Source organism: Balaenoptera ricei, chromosome 9, assembly GCF_028023285.1.
Source record: "Balaenoptera ricei isolate mBalRic1 chromosome 9, mBalRic1.hap2, whole genome shotgun sequence".
Classification (NCBI taxonomy): domain Eukaryota; kingdom Metazoa; phylum Chordata; class Mammalia; order Artiodactyla; family Balaenopteridae; genus Balaenoptera; species Balaenoptera ricei.
The window spans coordinates 42,555,084-42,580,689 of NC_082647.1; the positions used below are offsets into that span (position 1 = coordinate 42,555,084).

At 35.0% G+C, this 25,606-nt stretch overlaps 1 protein-coding gene across 3 annotated transcripts in view; it reads right to left on the reverse strand.

Annotated features, from left to right (window-relative positions):
- The window catches only part of SEPTIN7 (septin 7), a 79,648-nt gene extending 54,551 nt beyond the window's left edge, over positions 1-25,097 (reverse strand). Inside the window, exons 1-3 of one of the 3 annotated variants that reach the window (XM_059933617.1) lie at positions 25,051-25,097; positions 23,630-23,732; positions 3,404-3,510 (exon numbers count right to left, since the gene is read on the reverse strand). In XM_059933617.1, coding sequence (XP_059789600.1) covers positions 3,404-3,510; positions 23,630-23,639 — 117 coding nt within the window. In that variant the 5' untranslated portion in view covers positions 23,640-23,732; positions 25,051-25,097. Of the gene's footprint in view, positions 1-3,403; positions 3,511-23,629; positions 23,733-24,494; positions 24,587-25,050 lie in introns of those variants that run through there. The other 2 variants (XM_059933615.1, XM_059933616.1) reach the window with 2 other exon arrangements.
- Positions 25,098-25,606: the final 509 nt, after the last annotated feature.

Consider the following 25,606-nt stretch of genomic DNA (forward strand, 5'->3'; position numbering starts at 1 on the left):
ACTTCACAGACCCAAAGAAAGATAAACAAAACTTCAAAGACCCTCAAAGTTTGAAATATCCCAACTAAACACTAAGTCTTATAAATTTTTAAAACTTGTTTGTTCAGTCATTCAACAAATATGGGATGCTAACGTATAACAGATGCAGTTCTAGGAACTTAGCTTGCAGCAGTGAATAAAGTGAAGTTCCTACCCTTATAGAGGTTACACATTTAGAGCCTGGGGTGGGAATTAGAAGGAGTTTATAGGGTGGTCAGGAAAGGCCTCCTTAAGAAAGCAACTTTTAAGCAGAGAACTGATGAAAATTATGAAGCAAGCCATGAGGATATCTCAGGGAAAACCACTGCAAGCAGAGAAACAGAAGTGGAAGGCCCCTGTGGTGGAAGTAGGATTAGCCTGTTCAAAGAACAGCAAGGAGGTTGGTTTGGTCAGAGCAGAATAAGCCAAAAGTGGACAAGTGTAAGAACTAGGTTGGGGGGAGGGGGAGTAAAACAATCTCTCATTGTTTGAGCAAATACTTTGTTGCAGAGCATGTTAAACTAGATTTCTATATGATGAATTCCTTAGATTGCATGTGCCAATACTTTCACCTGTTCAGACACTAGCAAAAATCACTGCATTGGGTGAATCAAGAGAGCTAGAAATATTGTCCATTTGCCTTTATTAAACAAAGTAAAATAAAACTTGGTAAGGTACAAAACTTTTATGAGTTAATTGGCTCCCATCATCCACCAAGCAGTTTACTGGAATTTCAAGCCTAGTCCTACAGTCAGTCAATACCCTCCAGGGTCCAGCTGGAAAATTCAAATCTAATAAGCAACACCAAACATTACGTGTGCACCATTTGATATTTTAAAAATAAAACAAACAAACAAAAAAACACTTCTCTTAAGTATTCCTTACTTGCCAGCATCAGATAGATCAGCCTTATGACCTAATTTTCTGGGTTTTTTTTTTTTAAACTAAACTTTCATATATTACATAACTATGAAGTGATGACTTCACCGATCAAATCATTTTGTCTAAATTGCCTAACTGGGATTAGACAAAATATCTCCAAATTTAAGATTTTTAAAGGCAAAGGCAATATAAATCAAAGAAAATTGACAACTTGTTGGACCAAACATTATTAAAAAGTAAAGAAAAGCTAATCCACTTATTAAGAAATGGTTAATCTGTTAAACTAACACTTATTAAATATCTACAGTATAAAGATAGTACAGTTGATACACTACAGACTAAACCAGATTTGCTTAGATTTGTATCCTAGTTCTGGTACTCTAACTACATGATCTTGGCATATCACCATCTCTGTGCCTCAATTTCCACATCTGTAAAATGGGGATAAGAATACCACTTACCTCATAAAGTTACTGAAAGAATTAAATAAGTAAATGCATCTAAAGTGTTTGGAATAGTACCTGGAAGATGTTAATGACTCACGGAGTGTGGTTTTATTATTAATCTAGACCTGGCGTTATGCTATGTGCTAAAACTACAAAGAGGACTCAGAAAATTTCCTCACCAGCACTAGTCACCAAGAACACCACTGGTAGATACATGACCATTAATATTTAACAGATATTTTACAGTAAATATTCCTGAATTTAGGAATCTACACTGTGGGGTTCCCTTAACATTTCTACATACCTAGTTACTAATCCTGGATTTAAATACTTAAGTTAAGAAAGCTAAAAGTATATCTTCTTGCTTAGGGTTAAAATAGTCAATACATCACAAAATAAGCAATGCAGTATAGTATCAAGTTTTTATCAACAGAACACATATTTGCAGGTAATTTGAAATCTCAAGCTCCATGAAGGATATTTTTTAAATTCCTGGGCGTCTCTGGTGGCACAGTGGTTAAGAATCCACCTGCCAATGCAGCGGACACGGGTTCGAGCCCTGGCCTGGGAAGATCCCACAGGCCGCGGAGCAACTAAGCCCGCGCACCGCAACTACTGAGTGTGCACTTTAGGGCCCGCGAGCCGCAACTACTGAGCCCGTGTGCCACAACTACTGAAGCTCGTGTGCCTACTGCAACGAAGAGTAGGACCCGCTCGCCACAACTAGAGAAAGCCCATGCGCAGCAACGAAGACCCAACGCAGCCAAAAATAAATAAAATAAATAAATGTAAAAAAAAATTTTTTTTTAATTCCTAAAACAGAGAAAACTTTAAAAAGGAGAAATAAAATATCCAGCTCCAGAGTCATTGCCTCAATAAAACATGCTCCTGCCAGAACTGTTTTCTCCACTTCTCTTCTGCTTCTGTGCTGTGTATTACCACATCAATCCACCAACAATTTTTTCAATCAACAGTTTAGAGCAGTGCTGCCCAACAAAAATGTAATGTGGGCCACATAATTTTAAAATTTTCAGTAGCCACTTGAGAAAGTAGTAACAGGTGAAATTAATGTATTTTATTTAACCCAATATAACCAATTATCATTACTGCAAAATGTAATCAATAGAAAAATTTATTAATGAAATAACATTCTTTTTTTTTTTACAAACTAAGTCTTCAAAATCTGGGGTGTATTTTATACTTGCATAACATCTCAATTTGGACTACCCACATTTTAAGAGCTCAACAGTCACATGTGGTTACCAGCTACTGTACTGGACAATGCAGAGCTAGAGAGTCTAGCACTTCGCTATATGGGCCAGCAACATGAGCATCACCTTGGATTTTGTTAGAAATACTGAATCTCAGCCCACCTCAGACCTACTAGAACAGGAACTAAATTTAACAAGCTCCCCAGGTGATCTGAATATACATTAAAGATCAAGAAGTACTAAATTAGACCACACATAGCTTGTAAGACTTAACAAATTGCTATTGCCATTCAACTACCATGTGGTATCATGCCATTCACTAATACAGAACACTGTATTTAAATAATAATGGCTTCCACACGAATCATGTTTTCTCTACGCTGTCCAACAGAATTTTCTGCAATGGTGGAAACATATCTGTGCTGCCCCAAATGGTAGCCACTTGCCACATATGACTACGGAGCATTTGAAATGTGACTGGTGCAACTGAGAAAGTGAATTTTTAGTTTTATTGACTTTTAACTCATGCAAACTTAAATAGCTACTACATATGACAAGTAGCTACCATAATGCAGCATAACTCCAGCTGTTACTACATCCCAGTATACTCTCTAGGAGGTTCCTCAAGACAAATTTATAAGGTTCTAATCAAGAAAATTCCTCTAATTACCTGCACTTCTCTCAATAAATCAATCTCTCTTTTTTATCAGCAACCATGTTTACCACTTTACATTGGCTAAGGCCAAACTTGAAATCTACCTCTATGGAAATATAATACAAGTTATAGAATGTGTTTTGTATCTGTTAACATTACCCCACCTTATCATCAGTTAACAATATACATACCTGTACAGTCTTTTTTATTCTATGGGAAGGACCTGGATACTCTGGAGAATACAAATCTGTGAGGAATAATGAGTTGATTAATGTTGACTTTCCCAGTCCAGATTCACCTAAAAGAAATAGAGGTGGAAATCTGTTAAACTCAGCTACCTTAACAAGCTTAAATATTCAACCAATGCTATAATCAAACTTGCTTTTATGCAAGTACTTCTTAGTGGGACAAGGAAGTGACATTAGAAAATATACTATAAAGACTCTCTATTAGAATAAATTCTTTGCCCTCATTTTCTTATCTATCAAATTAGACTCATGTTTCCAAGGATTTTTACCTTTATAATTCTACCATCTGTGTTCTTTAAAAGTAATGTATCTGTAGTCACCATTTTTAACAGTAATGTATTCCTAGAGAAGAAAGTTAGCCATGAAGGAAACATCCCAGTTGGATTATATATTGCTGCTTCAGTGAAATAAAAAATAAAAGAAGTATAAACGTTTATTACAGACAATGAATGACCAAGGCAACAAATCATGCAGCTATAAAAAGTAGAAATCTGCTGATAAAAAGAAGAAAAATTAATCACAATGCATCTTAGTACAAAAGTGAACCACAAAAAAATACTTCCAATTTACCCATATACCAATCAGCTTAAGTATAAAGGGTACTTCTCTATAAACCAGACTCCAAAAAATCATGGGTAATTACTTTTTATAAAAATGCTCCTGCTTGAAGTAGGAAAGGAGGGAGGTAAGACACAATTTCCACTAAGATTCACAAACCCTTCATGTCAAGTCTAGTACAGCATACCAAATGTACAGATATTTTTTTACTAAAATATAAACACCTTCAGGATATACATAATACAAAGTTAAAATAGATTAAAAGTCATATAATAATTATCAATTAATATGGCACCAGATTAAAGAATCTAGTTATTGTTAATAGTTCAGTGAGTTTAATAGGCATCTGTAGCCTAAATAACTGATATCACAATATTAACCTTACTATTTCTATTTCTAGGTTGAGTTCTTTTGATATTGGCTCCCAAGAAAGGTAAGAACCGGGTGACTTCCTTGGTGGCACAGTGGTTAAGAATCCGCCTGCCAATGCACGGGACACAGGTTTGATTCCCTGGCCCGAGAAGATCCCACATGCCGCGGAGCAACTAAGCCCGTGTGCCACAACTACTGAGCCTGCGCTCTAGAGCCTGTGAGCCTCAACTACTGAGCCCATGCGCCACAACTACTGAAGCCCGTGCGCCTAGAGCCCATGCTCTGCAACGAAGAGTAGCCCCCGCCCGCTGCAACTAGAGAAAGCCCATGGGCAGCAATGAAGCCCCAACGCAGCCAAAAATAAATAAATAAATAAATAAAATTTAAAAAAAAAAAGAAAGAAAGAAAGGTAAGAACCATTGTAGGTGGTCTGGGCTTACTCCCTTTGAATGAGGGAGAATACCCTTTTTTCTAGACATAGAAATTTCTAAGTCACAGGAAAATAAGTTATAGGTTCCCCATACCTGCTTCTTTCTAAACTCTTAAACCTTGAATAAAGGAGGAAAGACTAGAATAAAACCCAAGTACTTGGGGATAATCAGAAGTATCTACAATATTTTCATTTAGAAGCAACCCTGCCCTTGAACCATTGCTATAAAACTCCTCACCAAATCCTCCTGGGTTGGGACACACAGTTTTCAAGGCATAAGGCCGCTGTGTCCCCCTTTGCTTGGCAAAGCAATAAAGCTATTACTTTCTACTTCACCCAAAAGTCTGTCTCCAAGATTCGATTCGGCACCAGTGCACAGAGGCTGAGTTTTCAGCGTCATTCCCTCAAACAAGAAGGAACAGAGCAGACTTTACTCAGATAAAACATTCTAACCTCTTTGGGGCTGTCAGAAGGACTAGTGTTGCCTAACTGGGATTTCAGGTTGGAGAAGCACGGGGCATCGCTGGTTAAAGTGCAGGAGGACTACAGATGCCTGAAGCAAAAAATTATGGGTGGAGAGACACAACAGAGCACCTAAGGCCCTGAGGAGACTTTGAGGTAAAACTCCTTGGAGAATTAAGACATTCAAAAGAAACCATGTATGCAGGGGGAACTGAGAAAGCCACATAGAGGCTCAAGCAATAAACATGCTCAGAAAAGTTGTGAAAAGGCATTAAACTTTCACTTTAGGCTGGATCTCTAGGCTCAGAGCATGCCCAGCTAATCATCAGACATCTGCCCTGACATATGACCAAGTCTGCAAACACAGGGCAGGGTGAGGTTTTTCAAATGCATATTTTTCAACAACAAATCACAAGGCATTCAAAGAAACAGAAAACATAGCCCATAGAAAGGAACAAAACAAAATCCCAGAAACCATCCCTGAAGCAGCATAGATAGTGGACTTGCTAGACGAGGACTTTAAAATTGCTGTCTTAGAGAAAGACAAATATCATATCTCTTATATGTGGAATCTAAAAAAAACGGGGGTACAAATGAATTTATTTACAAAACAGAGATAGAGTTCTGTAGAAACAAAGTAGAAAACAAACTTATGGTTACGGGGGTTGGGGGGATAAATGAGAAGATTGGGATTTACGTATATACACTACTATATATAAAATACATAACTAATAAGGACCTACTGTATAGCTCAGGGAACTTTACTCAATACTCTGTAATGGCCTATATGGGAAAAGAATCCAAAGAAGAGTGGATATATGCATAACTGATTCACTTTGCTGTACATCTGAAACTAACACAAAACTGTAAATCAACTATACTCCAATAAAAATTTTTTTTAAATAAATAAATATAAGGACTTCCCTGGTGGTCCAGCGGTTAAGACTCTGCGCTCCCAATGCAGGCGGCCTGGGTTCAATCCCTGGTCAGGAAACTAGATCCTGCATGCTGCAACTAAGAGCCCACATAACACAACTAAAGACCTGGTGCAGCCAAATAAATAAGTAAATAAATTTAAATAGCAAAAAAATAATAATAATAAATTAAACAAAATAGCTGTCTTAAATATGTCCAAAGAGCTAAAGAAAACAATGAACAATTGATGGAAATCAGGAAAACGACGTAAGAACAAAACCAGAATTTAACAAAGAAATAGAAATTGTGTAAAAAAACCAAACCAAAAACAAAACAGAAAAACAAAAATTCTGGAGCTGAAAAACACAATTGAAAAAATTCACTAGAGAGGTTCAAAAGCAACTGAGCATGTCTAAAAAAGAATCAGCAAACTTGGAAGACAGGACAATTAAAATTATTGAGTCTAAGGAGAAAAAAGAATGAAGAAAAGTAAACACAGCCTAAGGGATCTATGTGGGACACCATTTATTGAACTATTATATACAGTATGAGTTTTAGAAGGAAAAAGGGAAAGGGTCAAATAGATTATTTGAAGGAAAAAAAAATGACCAAATTTTTTCCCAATTTGATGACAGAGATGAATCTACAAATCCAAGAATCTCACTGAACTAGTAGGATAAACCCAGGAACCCACACTGAGACACATCATGATAAAACTGATAAAAAACAAAGACAAAAAGAGAATCTTGAAAGCAGCAAGAGAGAAGCAACATATCACATAGAAGGTATCATCAATAAGATTAGCAGCTGATTTCTCAGCAGAAACTTTGGAGACCAGAAGACAATGTGATGATACAACTGTCAAATGAGAATTCTATATCTGGCAAAATCATGCCGAAAAGCTGAGGTAGAAATTAAGATATTTCCAGATAAACAAAAACTGAGGGAATTCATTATCACTACACATCCTCCACAAGGAATGCTGAAGGGAGTCCTTCATTTGAAATGAAAGAACCCTGGACAATAATTCAAAGCCACATAAACATCCCCAGTAAAGGTAAATACATGGACAAATATAAAAACTGGTATTATTGTAATTTCAGTTTCTAACTCCACTTTACATTTTCTGTAAGACTTGAAAGACGAATGAATAAGAAATAATTAGAAGTCTGTGTTATTGAGTATAGAATGTTTAAAGATACAATTTGTGACATCAATAATAAAAAAAAAGTATGTGCGGGCTGTATATGAGTAGTTTGTATATGTAATTAAAATTAAATTGGTATAAATTCAAGTTAGGTTATTGTAATTTAAGATTTTATATATAATCTCTATGATAACTACAAAGAAAGCATCTACAGAATATACAAATAAGAAAATGAGAAAGGGAATCAAAACATGATGCTACAAAACATCAACTAAACACAAAAGAAGGCAGTAAAGGAGAAAATTATATATTCAAAAGCTGTAAGACATACAGAAAACAACAAAATGACAAAACTAAGTTCTCTGTTACCAGTAATTACTTTACATGTACATGGATTAAATGCCTTAATCAAAGGCACAGACTGCCAGAATGGCTAAAATAACCCGATCCAACTGTATGCTACCTGTAAAATCTAAAGACTTTAGATCTAAGGACACACACAAGTTGAAAGTAAAAGGATAAAAAAGATATTCCATGTAAGCAGTAATCAAAAGAGGTGAGATGGTTATACTTGTATCAGACAAAAGAGACTTAAGTAAAAAATTGTTACAAGATACAAATTAGGATTTATTATCAATAAAAGGGTCAATTCATGATGTGGATATTATTACAGAATTATAAACATATATACACCAAACATCAGAGCCCCAAAATATATAAAGGAAACACTGACAAAATTTTGAAGGGGAAAATAGACAGTTTTACAATACTAATTGGAGAGTTCAATATTCCACTTTAAATAATGGATAGAAGAACCAGACAGAAAATAAATTAGAAAACAGAGGACTTGAACAACACTATAAACCAACTGGACCTAATAAACATAGACAAAATACTCCATTCAACACCACCAAAATACACATTTTTCTCACGTGCACAGGGAGTATTTTTCAAGACTGACCATAAAACCAAGTACGTCTTGATAAACTTTAAAAGATTTAAATCATCTTTTCCTATCACAAGGAAATGAGACTCGAGATCAATAACAGAAAGAAAATGAAAAAATTAACACATATAAGGAAATTAAACAATACACTCAAACAAAAAAAAATCAGAAAGTGTGGGTCAGAAAGTGTGGATATTACTCCCAATTTTACAGAAATAAAAAAAATTATAAGAGTACTATTAATAACTGTATGTCAATAAACTGGATAACATAAATGAAAAGGACAAATTCCATTAGACAAAAACTTAGGAACAATGAGGAATTAAGAGAACATATACAGTGAAAGGCAAACAGACTTCTCAGATACTGATAAAGTGATTAAAAAATGGAAATGATCTAAATAATTAATATGGCTGATTCTCAAAAATATACAAAAATTCCTACCCAGAGAATAAAACATATTTTTCAAATACCTATGAAGCACTTACATAATCAGATCATGTTTTGGCTATAAAGAAAATCAATCAGTACTGAAAAACACAGAAATCTACAGATCATATTCTCTGACTACAATGCAGTGAAATTATAAATTAACAACAAAATAACACAACCCATTTGCCCACTTTGACATAAAACAGTATCTCCCCTCAACTCTTCTTATCTGAAAAACTACTCAAATACAAACAAAATGAGTAATATATACAAAAACCTAAGAGATATGACTAAAGTGGTGTTCAGAGAAAAACCTGTCTAATTAAGCCTAAAGAAAATAGATCAACCTTCAGAGTGGCTCTTGGAACTGTAAACCGGTATCGCTTTTCTTTTTTTTTTTTGAGGCAAGGAGTAACGACTTTATTCAAAAAGCCGGCAGATCGAGAAGATGGCAGACAAGGGTCCCCAAAAAACCACATTATTTTGATCTGAATGCCAGTTTCTTTTATAGAACAGAGAGGGGGAGGAGGTGAGCAAGTAAAGTAAAAAGGCCATAAGCCTTGCAAATATCTCCTAGAATGGCCAGCCTCGGGGAGGGGATGTGTTAATTTCCTCTTTTCTGCAGCAACTCACAGGTAGACAGGGTCAGGATGTTTCCCTGAACAAAGGCACTTTGGTTTAACATCCAGACAGAGGGTCAGGGTCCCGAGGCAGGCCATTATATATGATTATAATAACAAAAGCAACAAAAAGCAAAGGTTAAACTCAAAGAAACAGATCCAACAAGGAGTCCAATTTAGCTCTTCCCTGGTATGTAAACTCAAGGAAGGGGGTCACTGGAAGCTCCGACTTCACAGCTGGTGGGTCAGAAAGACCTGGACTTGTGACTGGTGTCTGAAGTGGTGACTGGTGTCTGAAGTGGCAACTGGGGGAAGGGGGCAGTCTTATAGGACTGAGCCTTTAACTTGTAGAATCTGATGCTATCTCCAGGTAGATAGTTTCAGAATTGAGTTGATTGTAGGAAACTCAGATGGTGTCCGAGAATTGCTTGGTGGTGTGTGGACTCCTGCCCCCATGTTACTGAACTCAGGTTTGACTGCTCGCTGCTCAAAAGCTAATACTTTTGAGAGACAAGTACTGGTAGGAATGGAAAGGTTGCTTTATGCAAGAGACTGGCAACTTGTGTCCAAAAACCAACTCCAAAGATTCTGCTCAACCATTAAAGTTTTTAAAGGGAGACTCATTAGCGGAGGGGGTCAGGGGCCTTATTATCGTCCACTGTGTGCAGACTTTCTTCTGACTGGTTGGTGGTGAGGTAACAGGGTGACATTCCAGGAATCCTGTGCTCAGCCTGAAGTTACCATCTTCCACCTGGGTGGGAGCCTTAGTTCCACAGAAGAACTCAAAGGTATTGCTGTGTATATTCCTTGAGGAGGAAGCAGGACCTCGCCCCATCGCTGCACTATTGCTTTTTTAATTTTTTTTTTATTCAAACAGAAAGTCACAAAAATTATAATCATCCTCATCAGTTCACTCAGTCCCATGTAATTAATTTTTTTTTCATCTTGATCTTTTGTTAGCACTTTTCCATTAGGGTTCTGAAAATGCTTATTCATTCAGTTCAGCAGTATAGTCAGTTACCAGAAACATGTACTTGTCAGAGTCTTTTCCATGAATTCCTTGAAGATGAAACCTTTTTATAGGAACATTTTTGCAAAAGCATCAGAGTACACCCGGAACTGTCTGTAAATGACAAAAGACTTAAAAATGACCATGGTTAAAGATTTGATGAAAGTTCATAATAATGCAACTGACAAGGAAATTTAGTTATTTCTGAGATATACATTTTAAAGTAATGACTAGAATTATGACTTACAACATTATACCAGAACATATAAGATTTTTAGAAATTTTATGTAATGTCTGAAACATTTATATTAACATATTTCCATACAAATAACCCAAAAAAAGTTTAGTATTAGTTTTTTTGTTTGTTTGTTTTGCAGGTTCTTATTAGTCATCAATTTTATACACATCAGTGTATACAAGTCAATCCCAATCGCCCAACTCAGCACACCACCATCCCCACCCCACCGCAGTTTTCCCCCCTCGGTGTCCATACGTTTGTTCTCTACATCTGTGTCTCAACTTCTGCCCTGAAAACCGGTTCATCTGTACCATTTTTCTAGGTCCCACATACATGCGTTAATATACGATATTTGTTTTTCTCTTTCTGACTTACTTCACTTTGTATGACAGTCTCTAGATCCATCCACTTCTCAACAAATGACTCAATTTCGTTCCTTTTTATGGCTGAGTAATATTCCATTGTATATACGTACCACATCTTCTTTTTCCATTCGTCTGTCGATGGGAATTTAGGTTGTTTCCATGACCTGGCTATTGTAAATAGTGCTGCAATGAACATTGGGGTGCACGTATATTTTTGAATTATGGTTTTCTCTGGGTATATGCCCAGTAGTGGGATTGCTGGATCATATGGTAATTCTATTTTTAGTTTTTTAAGGAACCTCCATACTGTTCTACATAGTAGCTGTATCAATTTACACTCCCACCAACAGTGCAAGAGGGTTCCCTTTTCTCCACACCCTCTCCAGCATTTGTTGTTTGTAGATTTTCTGATGATGCCCATTCTAACTGGTGTGAGGTGATACCTCACTGTAGTTTTGATTTGCATTTCTCTGATAATTAGTGATGTTGAGCAGCTTTTCATGTGCTTCTTGGCCATCTGAATGTCTTCTTTGGAGAAATGTCTATTTAGGTCTTCTGCCCATTTTTGGATTGGGTTGTTTGTTTAATATTGAGCTGCATGAGTTGTCTATATATTTTGGAGATTAATCCTTTGTCCGTTGATTCGTTTGCAAATATTTTCTCCCATTCTGAGGGTTGTCTTTTCGTCTTGTTTATGGTTTCCTTTGCTGTGTAAAAGCTTTGAAGTTTCATTAGGTCCCATTTGTTTATTTTTGTTTTTATTTCCATTACTCTAGGAGGTGGATCAAAAAAGATCTTGCTGTGATTTATGTCAAAGAGTGTTCTTCCTATGTTTTCCTCTAAGAGTTTTATAGTGTCCGGTCTTACATTTAGGTCTCGAATCCATTTTGAGTTTATTTTTGTGTATGGTGTTAGGGAGTGTTCTACTTTCATTCTTTTACATGTAGCTGTCCAATTTTCTCAGCACCACTTATTGAAGAGACTGTCTTTTCCCCATTGTATATCTTTGCCTCCTTTGTCATAGATCAGTTGACCATAGGTTCGTGGGTTTATCTCTGGGCTTTCTATCTTGTTCCATTGATCTATGTTTCTGTTTTTGTGCCATGGTATCACTTTTCTGAGGAACAATTTGGCAGTCTATCACAACTTAAATGCACATGCCTTTTGACCCAGCAATTTCACTTTTAGAAATGTACATTATACAAGCATTTATACGTGTGCCTAAAAATTCAAGGAAATTAAGCATTGTTTAATTGTCCATCAACAGTAGACTGTATAAATCATGATAATCACACAGTATGGAATACCCCATGCTCTGAAGAATGAGTTACTTTATGTACAGACATGAATATTAAGTATAATATATTAAATGATAGGGAAAAAAACATTCACAGAACAGTATTTACAGCACAGTACCATTTATATAAAAAAGAAATCTACATGGGAATGACTAGTGTATATAAAATTATAGAAAAATGCCAGAAAACTTGTAACAACTTAATAATGCTTGTCACTACAGAAGGGACTGGAACTGAAGGAGGGAGAAAAAGGGACTTCACCTTACTAAATGTCTTTAGAATTTACACCTTTTAGAAAATAAAAATGTTTATATTTATAAACTTTTCTTTTTTGGGGGGAATAAACATGTGAGACATTTGAGAACAGAGTAGAAAGGTAAGGTTGACAACATAATGATTCTAACAGGTACTAGCCTCAAAATAAATAAAAAGAAATGTTGACTGCAGGGAAGTTATGCCTGAGTTTGGACATTAAATTATTAATTCCTACCTATCTTTAGTAGAGTGATATTTACTTCCAAACCAAAATGTCAGATATCCTATAATCATAATACAAAATATAGTAGCTTTGTCCTAATACTCTCAAGGTGACATAACTACAATAGATTCTTGCTCACCGGCTTTACTAAAGGGAAAGCAATAGCGTTGCTAATGCAAAATAATTGAGAGTTACATTAGTTCCATCAACTCCAACTCTACTTAAAGAATCTGTGGAAAGAACCTCAATCAAGTTATTTATCATTATTATTTAGGAAACATTTAAGAATAACAAAATTCAGAATCACATATCCTAGCTTAAGAAAACAAAATTATTCAATAAATATAAACAGAATACCTATCCATAACATTTTCTATTTCTTTATAATTAACATAATATTTTAAGATCTGTTAAATAATCCAAATTAACGACACATTTATTTTACTTTGAAATGCACTATAAACGTTCTGCAACAAAGTCATTATCATTCCCTTATTTTACTGACTTTAGAAGGAAATAACTGGAATTAAACTTTTTTCTGTCCTCATTAAAACAAAATATTGTTAACCAATTTAAGATGTTAAATACTTTATGAAAATTATAAAATAAGAGTAATTAACTAGAGTCTAATATTATACCTGTAGTTTAACATTATCAGCAGGTTAAAATAACCCATGTCCTCTTTATCTTTGAAGTCTAGCCCATGAAACCCATGCCATCATCATTCAAGAATATTACACTTCAAGCCTAAGAATGAAACATTAATGAAATGTTTGTTCCTAAGGTTTTGAAAAAAGTTAGATCAATAATTTTTTATAATAAAGTCACGTTCCTTTAGGTCCTTGGGATTATAAGGGGTCTGAGATGTCCTACAATTAAAGAAACTGCTTATCTTTGTTTTACCCAGCACCTCCTCAATTCTACAGCCTTAGATCATTTCCACCAACCCCTTGAAATATTTATTAATATCTGATACATGAAACACACTGAGACATTATACCATATAATTCTTTGGTAAATTATTTTTCCTTAACCACATATAGTTATAGCAACTGATATAAATAATACTGTATTACTGTATTAGTTAAGTAGAAAATTCATAGGCAGCTTAAACCTTGAGGATTTTTCCTTTGTATATTGCACATAAACACTTAACCACAGACGCTCCTCCTCAGTTCTATCATTAGCAGCTTGGGAAAACCCATTTCATTACACAAACTGTGTAATGAACACATACAATGTGTTCTACATCATCTTGCTAAATTATGTAGAGTTTCAGAACATTAGAACTTAGAGATACCAGAACAGCAGTGTTCTAACTCCTAGTCCTCAATTCTGCTCTTCATGTAAATCTGCTTCTAAACAAATTCTCTTGATATTCTCTACCGGACTCTCCCACTGGGCAGTGGCTTTCCAACTTACTTTACCACAGTTTACAGTTAAAAACAAACAAACAAAAAAACCCCAAACACACATTTTGCATCAAAACGCAGTATACACAAATATATAGGTATAATTATCTGTATTGTATAAATGTATGTGTACAAATTTAAAACCTTCATGAAACAATACTCTTGCTAAGCAAAATGCAGTCTATTTTCTAATCATTTCTATTTTTCATTTTTTAAAATGATTCACTAAATTGATTTAATGATCCAGCTTGAAAAAAAAAAAACCTGCCAAGGAGCAAAAAGGTTTAACTCAGATGAATAATCTCATCCCAACATCCTATAGCTTTTCCATTCCAACAGCTATGCTCTGATGGACTATTACAATTGATAAAAAGCAAAGACATAAATTCATTTTATTATTTATTGAACAGCTGCTAAATGCTAGAACTGGGGACATTTTGCCTTCAAATAGTGTAATTTTGTTGAGAAACAAGCTATAGTTACAGTTAAACAAAAAATATAGTAGGAATACATAAAGAACACCTAAGTACAGTTTGAAGGAAATCAAGGATGGCTTCACAGAGCAAGCAAGCAAGCAGCATTTCACTGAGACATCCATAGGAACTAATCAAGCAAACCAATGAGCACTTAAGTAATGCTAAAATGTGCAACAGTTCTTTTAAAAAGATGAAATCTTCAACCTCTCTCTGGTTTAGAATTTGAATGAAAAGGAAAGAAAATACAGGAGGATAAATAAGCTTAGAAGTAAGAAATAAAATAATTAGTATTAGAGAAGTAAAAGGCATCTAGTAAGAGCTAATAGGTAACTGAATATAGATTTAACTGGAGAAAAAACTATTAAAAAAAAAGAAGTCTACATAGACTGTTTCACAGAATCAAGGTTTTTCACTTCTCTTAAAAAAATGAAACTAGGGCCTCCCTGGTGGCTCAGTGGTTAAGAATCCGCCTGCCAAGGCAGGGGACATGGGTTTGAGCCCTGGTCCGGGAAGATCCCATATGCCGCCAAGCAACTGAGCCCGTGCGCCACAACTACTGAGCCTGCACTCTACAGCCCGCGAGCCACAACTACTGAGCCCACGTGCTGCAACTAATGAAGTCCGTGCGCCTAGAGCCTGTGCTCCACAACAAGAGAAGCCACCACAATGAGAAGCCAGCGCACCGCAACGAAGAGTAGCCCCCGCTCGCCACAACTAGAGAAAGCCCACGCACAGCAAGGAAGACCCAACACAGCCAAAAATAAAATAAATAATTTAAAAAAAAATTTTTTTAATTAAAAATTAAAAAAATAATAATCAGAGATGTCACATAAGTAACTTCAGCAAAATACTTAAACATCATGTCTTTATTGAAATGTGCATAATAGCAAATACAAAAATCAATTTTGTTAACAAGAATGCAAGCTACCCAGCTAAACCTTATTTATAATGAGAAAAGAACAAGTTCTCAACCATGTTTCAAATTAGCTAAATCTCTTGCCATATCATTCTCAACCATCCCTGATCTTTCTCTTCTCTTCATCCCTGGTATTTAGATCTTAAAACTAAGTCGTAAAAATGCACTAACAAATATTTGCTTAAAATTAACATTTTATTTAGTTTACAGATTTACTAGGTACATTTTATATATATATAGTATATGTACAATGTACATTTATATACACAATTATCTCAAGCCCTCTGTGAGGAAGAGGTGGTTACAAATAGCAGACAGTATTATTGTCCAAGTGTCTCCACTCTACCCCCATCCCATACACTCAGGTTCTTAGAGGGCATGGCTTTTTTGTTTGTTTGTTTTAAATCTCAGTGGTTTAGAAAGACCAGGTAAATGTCTGTTGTGATAAGGAAATTGAGATTCAAAATGACCATTTGTGGCAGAAATTGGAGTTTGAAGCTAGATTAAGCACAATATTCTTTTTAATTTAACAGTTGCTGTACTTAGTATTATAAGGTAGATTTAAGTTAGTTTAAATATAGAAGCTGATTTTCATGGTATGCTAAAAACAAAATAACAAGCATAAGAATAAATAACTCTTTTACAAAATTTCCAAACTAAATAATGCATTTGAAATGCAAGCACAATATGAGTTACTGGCTTCAGGACTCTATCCTTTCAGACAAATAAGATGTTTTCCCCATTAAGCCCATATAATAACTCCCCTCTTTACATGGCATGTTAAATGTACACTACTGAAACATTTATTAAATTAAATTGTAATTAGTAGTGTGTGTTTCCCTGGAAATACCTTTGAGAATTGAAGTGGTCTTTTCCATTTTTATATCATTAGCTTAGTCTATAACTCTTAGCACTTTACTGCTGATGAGTGTGTGTCACTTGAATTACTGACCATTCAGTTAAAATCTATTCTCAGGACCATGACAGGAATTCTATGGAACTATTATTATGTTATTACTATAAATATTACCACTTGTAACATAATAAATAATTCATAGTCTTCTATCATAAAAACTTGAGTTAGTTAAGAATGAACCACAAGTTATCCTACACATTTGATTTCTTGATATGCACAATTACCTTGTGTTTATCATCTACTTGCTTGAGAGTTCTAGGCAGTGTAAGAACAGAGCCCCAAAGTCGAAAGCTTTCTTCCTTCTAAATATTAACCTATTTGTCTCAGCTATTAATAAATTTGGAGGTCATACAAAAGTTTTACAAACTCAGTTTGTCAAAACATATGTAAATGTAACCAATGGTATCTCTACAACACTATACACACCTGCAAATAACTTTCATTTCCAGGCTAAATTTTTCCAGAGTTTTATCTCCATTTAGTCATTTTTTTTCTATGGTAGCCCCAAACTACAATTTTATCTTTTTTTTTTACTTTTTTTAACATAAGAATAAAAAAATCAAATTAGTTCTTCTATTCATATGCCAGTTAACTCTATAATACAGTTAAATGTTAGTTTTTAAACCCTTCAAAATTATTTCAGCTCTTTCTCTTCCACTTTCCTGCCTGAAAATTCAGTCCAGAAATCATTATCTGAGGCTGAGAATGGCAGGTGAACATGCTGGAAGGAGAGCCACAGTGGCCCAGAGCAGGGTGTCAGAGTCTGCAAGATAAGGACAGGTTCCAAGGGGGTCTGGGAGAAGGCCTGAACCCAAAAAAGGATGAGGAGAGCATCTGCATGAGAAGAGTGGCCTGCCACAGGGTGTCACAGCACTTGAGAGGGGTGAGTAGGGATAGGGAAACTCCATCAGAGAGAGGAAGAGAAAAGCCTGGGGGACATGGCAGGAAATTAGTTAACATACAGGGGAACTGATCAAATAAGTAAACATATTAAGTTAAATATTGTGAGCCACTATATTGTATACCTGTAACTTATATAATATTGTACCGCAACTATACTTCAATTTAAAAAAAAGTAAACGTATTAAGGATAATGATTTCTCACCATCAGAAGGATGTTACAACTAGAGAAAAGATGAAAAGTAGAATGACCACTGTGGTGATGAACTGAAATTGGAGATATCAGTGTGAACTTAATGATTTTCAACATACATAATAGATGCAGATGAACTATAGATATAAAAGTATATATGTGGGTGTGTGTCTATATATACGTGTGCATGTATACAAACATACATTTGCTATTTTCTGATTTTGATGGTACATTAATGGTTATGTCCAAGAAGATCCTTGAGGAAGAGAAATACACAAGTATTTAGGGGGCAATGATGGATCACGCATTTCAAATGTTTCAGGGGAAAAAAAGCTGTATACTGTAATTGTAACTTTTGTGTTTAGAAATGTTACAAAATTAATTAAAACATTATTTCAGCACAAGAATCAATAAATCAATGCCACATACTTCCAATTACATAAAATACTTTGTACCTATAGTTCTCAATTTTTAGGTGAATAACCACCCCTCTGAGAATCTAAATATGCAATCTCTCCCCAGAAAATAAATACATGATAAAAATCTCAATGACATTTCAGGAAATTCAGTCACTGAACCCATTTAGTCACCCTGTTTCCCCTAAAAAATCAGGTCCATAGTCTTCAGTATCTTAGGCACTGCTTTAAATTATTACTCCTATATAGTAAAATATGTCAAAAGGACTCATGTAAATGCATGAAAATTATATACTTAAAATATGTTTCTGTTTATTGAAAAATAAAATTGGGGTAAAATTAACAACGTCAACAATTTCAACCACCTTTGCAAGGCCTTTCATGGGAGGCAGGTTATAACCTTTCGACCTTTAAAATAATTCTGAGGTTCTGTATAACACTGGTGAAACAAGTATGATATATTGGCCTAAAACTATCTTGCCAACAAAATCCACCAGCTGGGCACCCAAAAAAGTAATGATAGAAAACTTCCTGCTTTGGGACAGAGTAAACTTGGTTCCTAACACAGAAAAAAACTCAGTCTACAAATGCTTTGGAGAGTGGACTTGTTTTGGTGGACTAAGAGTATGAAGGGGAAATTCTGACTTCCTGTGGTACTGGGCTGTCTGTAGTCACAGCTAGGAAGAAGAGACAGTAAGACAATTTCATATTTAAAACTGTATTTCAGAGACATGTGATAGAACTACCTAGGAAAAGGATGGACCAATTTGACCAACAATAGTATTTGATCTCCATGCCTTAGATTAAAGAAGATTTAGAAACTGCCCCTTAAGGATCAAGAAAAAGCAGTCTGCCAAACCAAGAGGAAAACCACACAATAATCTCCTGTGTGAAAATTCTATTTCTATCTGTAAAGAAGTTGCTCCCTAGTCTTTAAAGTCCTAAGCACCTTTCTTTGCATACAGTGCCCAGTCTTTTTAGACTATGTAACCTTCTCATATTTGTACCTAAGTCTAGCTAATGAAAATCAACAAATGTTTCCTAACTTTTATTTCAGTTCACCTTCACAATGAATCTTGAGTATATTCAATATCAAGAGGACAATTTTCTTATGGCAAAAAAATATCAGCATTCTCACCCTCTCTTCCTTAATTTAGCCCACATACTATGGAGTTCATCTGAAGGCTCTCAGAAAGGCTGTTAAAAGGGTGGCTGTGTTTTTCAACATTAGAGTATTTTAAATGGTCTATTTTCAAAGATAGAATATGAATGAAAAGCAAAAATAGATTAAAAATTATAATTCAAGGATTAACCTATATATATTATTAAAATCACATTGAGGGGGCTTCCCTGGTGGCGCAGTGGTTGAGAATCTGCCTGCCAATGCAGGGGACACGGGTTCGAGCCCTGGTCTGGGAAGATCCCACATGCCGCGGAGCAACTGGGCCCGTGAGCCACAACCACTGAGCCTGCGCATCTGGAGCCTGTGCTCCGCAACAAGAGAGGCCGCGATAGTGAGAGGCCCGCGCACCGCGATGAAGAGTGGCCCCCACTTGCCGCAACTAGAGAAAGCCCTCGCACAGAAACGAAGACCCAACACAGCCATAAATAAATAAATAAATAAATAAATAAATAAATAAATAAATAAATAAATAAATAAATAAATAAATAAATAAGATTTAAAAAAAAAAAAGACTGTGCTCCGACGAGTGCAGGGGTGTGGGTTCAATCCCTGGTTGCTGCACGGTGCAGCCAAAAAATAAATTAATTAATTAAAAAAAAATTAGCAAAGCTTAATATTATAAAAATGATTGAACTGTGAATTTTATCTTCAAAGAATCCAAAATAATAGACTTAATGCCACTTGTTTTTCAAAACATTTTCTGGTCAGATAAAGCAGTCTACAATCTTTCTGAGTTCTACCTCTTTGAAAGATTCTAGTAAAATCAAGATTTTACAATTAATATTTTATTCTCAGAGCAAAAATTAAGAAGCACACAAACGATTTTCAAGTTCCAAGCCCGAATAGGTTTGACACTTGCTGAATTAGAGACCTAACTGTCTTCATTATCTGATATGTCTGACACTGGGTTTTAAAGTAAATTTTCAAATAAAGAGTCAAAATCAAGAATTCCAATCTCTTTATCCTGGAGGCAATGAAGGTCTTCAAAATTTAGGCTAGCCTACCCTTCCAGCCTTATTTCCAACTATTATAAAGTTACCACTTCGGGGTCAGATCCTAAAATCAACATGCAGTGCAAATTAATATTGAACTGCCCCCCAATATATCATCCATAATGCACAATTACATATAAACTGACAACTTGTTTTTCTTCCTGCACTAAAGCAGATACCTGTTTCTTTGAGCACATAAGAAGTAACTAAGTTTATATTAAGGCACCTAGACTAACTCAGCAAGGTGAGATGCTCACACTATAAAAGTATGTGGAAGCTGAAAATGACTGGGGGAACAGAGAATTCACCTCTCCCACCATGCCTACCCTAGGACAGGCACTCATTCCAGTAGAGTGGCAGAAAAAATTGCTTGCACTCTTTTTCTCTAAAATTCTCATTCATTTCCTCTTTCTCTCTCTGTCTGTCCCTCTGCCTCTTTTAATTTTTTTAGGGAAAACAATATCTAATTGGAATCATACAAGTTCAAGGCATACTGGACGCACTCTACTGAACTCTGCACTATATCCAGTATTCCCAAATGAGCCTCTGCATAGTGCCTAAGAACACACCAGACTGAGAAACAGACCGGGTTTGGTTCTGGCATCTGCTAGCAGTGTGACCATGGGCAAGTAACCTAACATCTCCATGCTTCAGTTTCTTCATCTCTAAAAAGGATATAACAGTAATATAATACTTATATCATAGGGTTACTGTTAAGGACTGTATGAGTTACATACATAAAGTATCAGTACTTTATGTACTTGAAATATTCCCTGGCACATAATAAGTTATGTAGGGGTTGGTTATTGTTTTCCCAACTGGACTGCCCGCTCAATGTCTATCCCAATTCTATTCTTCAAAAATCTGTCCTAATACCTCCTTCTCAAGTAAGGCAATAATAATTCCAACCAGGGAACCAGGGAAAAGCTCTCCTATACCTTTAAACATCTATGGCTCTTAATTTTTGTATGACTCTACTGACTTGTATTTACTTACTAAAAATGTTACTTATCTTTTTATGTATACTTTACATTGTCATAAAAATTATTAGCTCCTTTAGGGAAGAAAATATGGGAAAACAAATTATGCCTCTTTTATACAAAAAAGTCACTCAAGTAAATACTAAATATTGCTTATGAAGCAAGGTTACTGGATAAAGGTTTCCCAACAAAGGACAAAGAGATAAAGAAATCAACTGTTAAATATAGATTCTCAGTTTGTATCAATGTATAAGTCTCAAACCAAGAACTGTTATAAGAGCCAAAGCTGCTCTGAGCATATATCTCAGAAATGAGGACTTAGCTCATAAAGAATAGCTTGCAGTCTCTAAGTCAAGAATATTAAAGTATGGCAAGTCTTAGCTTTCTGTGATTTACAAACAATGTTGTTAGATTTGGCCTGAAGTCTGAAAAACAATGTATTAAATACTTACTTAAAAGGTGACTTTTTAAAGAATATTTATTTATTAACATATATTTATTTTGGCTGCGCTGGGTCCTAGTTGCAGCATGCAGGATCTTTTAGCTGCAGCACGTGGACTTCTTAGTTGCGGCATGCGAAGTCTTAGTCGTGACATGCATGGGGGATCTAGTTCCCCGACGGGGGATCTAGTTCCCCGACGAGGGATTGAACCTGGGCCCCCTGCATTGGGAGCACAGAGTCTTACCCACTGGACCACCAGGGAAGTTCCAAAAGGTGACTTTTATGTGTTATACACTGCAACTATGTAGATGAAAAGATTTAGACCCTGCACTCAACAAGTCTATACAAAGATAGCTAATTAAACAGTAATGTTCAAGGTATAGTGGGGATAACAGAATAACAATATTAACACCCATTCTTCTTTATCCGCAGCTGAAGTCTTATCAAAGAAGAGAAAAACAAAAGCTGTAGTTGACAAAAGGACTGACCAGAAAAACAAATAAGTAACATTCAGAGATTGTGTATTTACTCTAAATACAGCTGGTTATTAACTATTTCATCTGGACAAATGTCACAGAGATTTCAAACCAAATATCTGGCCTGGACCCCCAGATATTACTCTACTAAGTATACATTCAAGAAGTTATTCTTTAAATTTTAATATTAAAATTTTTTTGGAAATTGCCATGGTTCTCCTAATGCACATAGCAAGTTTTCTACAAATTAAAAAATGATCTTATATTTGTCTACGGTTTGTCATTTAAGATCACTAACATTACATAGTAACGGTAAGATGTAGTATTTCTTCACATATAATGATTATGTTACCAATCTATGGAAGAAAAGGTATGTCCTGCATATTTTATCCACCTATTTAGACCCACACCTCTGCTCTACACCAGCAGCTTGCAAGCTAGGTATACTATGCTTCTTACTCAACCAGAGACAGACAAATTAACCAACTCTACGAAGTATCAAGTTTGCAGACTTTGTACCACCATGTTTTAACTATGAACTATTACAATGCAGATATTTCCAAACAGCCACAAACCTACCCTCAGGTAAAATACTCTGGTCAGTTGATAAAATATTCTTCCCTTCAATGAAGGGGTATTTCATACCTAATTCAATTAATCTAATTCAACACCAAAATAAAAATACCAGGAGTTGAATGTAATTAGCAAAATTTAATGCACAGTACATAAAGGTCCAGCATCAACTCAATTTTCTCTGTCATGGATAGTCAATCCACTATTCTGCCTTTTACCTTCATAAAACAAATAGAGAAATACAACAAAATTGCATCAAACTGAGGAGCTAGGTTATAAAGTCAGTCTATATGAGGTGAAAATATTATAAAGTCATTTAAGATTGTCATTTAAGATAACTAATCTTATACATGGTAAAGTGTTTTTGCATATATAATGATTATGTTACCAACCTACAGTCAAAATAACCCTTGACAATCTCTTAAAATGGAATACAGGCAGGGAAAGGTGCTCATAGGATAAAACACACTCATAAGAAAAATGAGAGTGAACTAAAGAACAAGGAGAGTCATCATATTTCACTAATTCCAGGGCTTATACTTAATGAATGAATTCCCAGGGTAATCATCTGCATGATTATGATCCTCTACGCCATCCTTCTTTTTCAAATTCAGAGAACATATGTTTAAGTTAAACACTCATGTGATATGGCTTCACTACACTATCTGAGCCAAAGAATAAAATTATCCTGGAGTAATAAGTAACCACAAGATGCTATTTCCTTTTGTAGCACCATCGATTGAAGAGAACTTCTCCAGAGTTCTACTCAACCACTACACCCTCCACCCCTCTTCTCAACTTTTACTGAGTTTCCAAAACTGTGCCAAATACAAGAAAGAGGCAAGAAAATAATGAAATCCCTTTACACCGTCAAGTTAAATTTTAAAACGTATTTGCATAACAAAAGAAAATATAACACATGGTCCCTGAAGTTATTTGGGCTATTGTTTTCTCAAATCATTCAGAGTTCATTAATAGTTGGAAACATATCAAAACTCAATTTTAGTGAGAAATCATATCTTACCCACAACCATAAGTGTGAATTCAAACCCTCTCTTCACTGATTTTCTGTATACTTGATTTGGGAGATTTGCAAATCCCACATAGCCTTCAAGGTTCTTCTGTTGCTGAGAAAAGCAAAAGGAGTCCGGTTATTCATATATCAACAAATCACTTCTGTCACACATTTCAAATTCCCTTCATTAACCTATTTTTAGAAAACTATATAAACTATTATTCATGGTGAATCAAACTGATTTTATAGTGTTAGCAATAAAAGTATTAGTTAATTGCAGAAATGGACAAAATGAATTGAGCACAAAGTTGACTGACAACAGACAATTATAAAAACCCAAGGGAATAAAATAAAAATTAAAGAAACCTGCCTCAGAGCAAAGATTTCAATTTATAGTAAGTTACTAATAATAAGATTCTGACCAATCAACTAAAAAAAAACAAAGGATTTTTCACAATACAAAATTCAAATCCCCTTAAAATTATATTAAGGACTCTTTTAATCATCCCCTTTGCTCATACTAATTACCAGAGGCAGGAGTTTCTTGAAATTTATCTTCTTATTCATGAAGTAAAATCAAAACATGGACTTTAAAATTTTTCATGAACTCTTAAAAGCTCTCATGATCAATGTCAATCAGTAACATTATCTTTCAAGCTGTTATACTAGGTCCAATTATGTCACTTCAAGGTTTTTACATGAGCCTGCTGCCTCTATCATCAGGGACATCAGATTTATCCAGGTTTTAAAGTAAATTTCAATTCGGTTTTCTGTGTGGTTTTTGATTCTTTGATGACCTCAGTAAGTTTCATGAGTAATTCAAAGAAATCTACTTCTAAATTGGCATAGTAAATCAGTCTGATTTTCAACTTACCCATTGGTGAGAAACACTGTCCATAGTTCAGACCATCTGAGTGAGTAGAGTCTTACTGATTAATTTACTTAGGGGTAGGTCTTACTCATTCATTAAAATATAATGGCAAAATATTCCTAAGAGGTACACATTTTTCTTAAAGATTTTTGCTACATTTAAATTCTCATCCAAAAAAACTCATATGGGATCAAAGTACTAATTCAATACATTTGGATTTAACAAAGAACAGCAATCTGCATTCCTTACTAGCATCACATATGTAACTAAATATTCCATCCATAATATTTTTACCTTTTTTAAAATTCATATAAACTAATTTTTAAGACAAATATTGAGAAGATAAGTAAGCCAATTAAATTGAAAGGCTAATTTTAAATATACTAGTTAGGATACTGATCAGAATATTTTAAAGTCAAATATTTGAAAGCCTACTATGTGCAGAGCTAAGAATATGCATTAAATTTAAGGCTTCCTTGGTTCATATTTCATCCAACTGTAACTGAAATTTAACTTAGACCAGAAAAAAGGCTCTCTATAAATTATGTAGCATACTCACAGCTACTTTGTAAAGAACACATTTCCATCATTCCAGTGTTCCAGATTCCAACAGACAGATCCACAGAGGAACAGTAAACGAGGAATTCCAAGAATCATACACGGCACATTCAGTCGAACAGGAGAGAAATCCATTGGAACATAGTAAAAGATAGAGGGAAAAAAATGAAAGTTACTTACATGTAACTCAACAAATTAGAGGTAAATTACAAATAAACTGAAGGCAGACTTTTTTCTACTCACGTCAAGGTAATATTTTTTGTCGGATATAAGGCCCAGTGAGTTTTAATCCATTTCAGCAGCTCTCCTGATCAAACACAGAATCAGAGGCCTCCTATCTATCTTTTTATAAGGAACAATTACTATGCCCTGTACCTGAAGTCTTACAAGAAATGGTGAAAAAAGTGTAAAGTATGATGTTTCAAGAAGATATACAGGGGCCAAATTTAAATCTCAAGAAGAAAAGAATGTAAATTTCATACAATTTTGCTTTGTCAGTCACTGGATTAAGACAGCTCACTTCAGATAAATGTCAATGTTTTAGTTAAAATATTTAT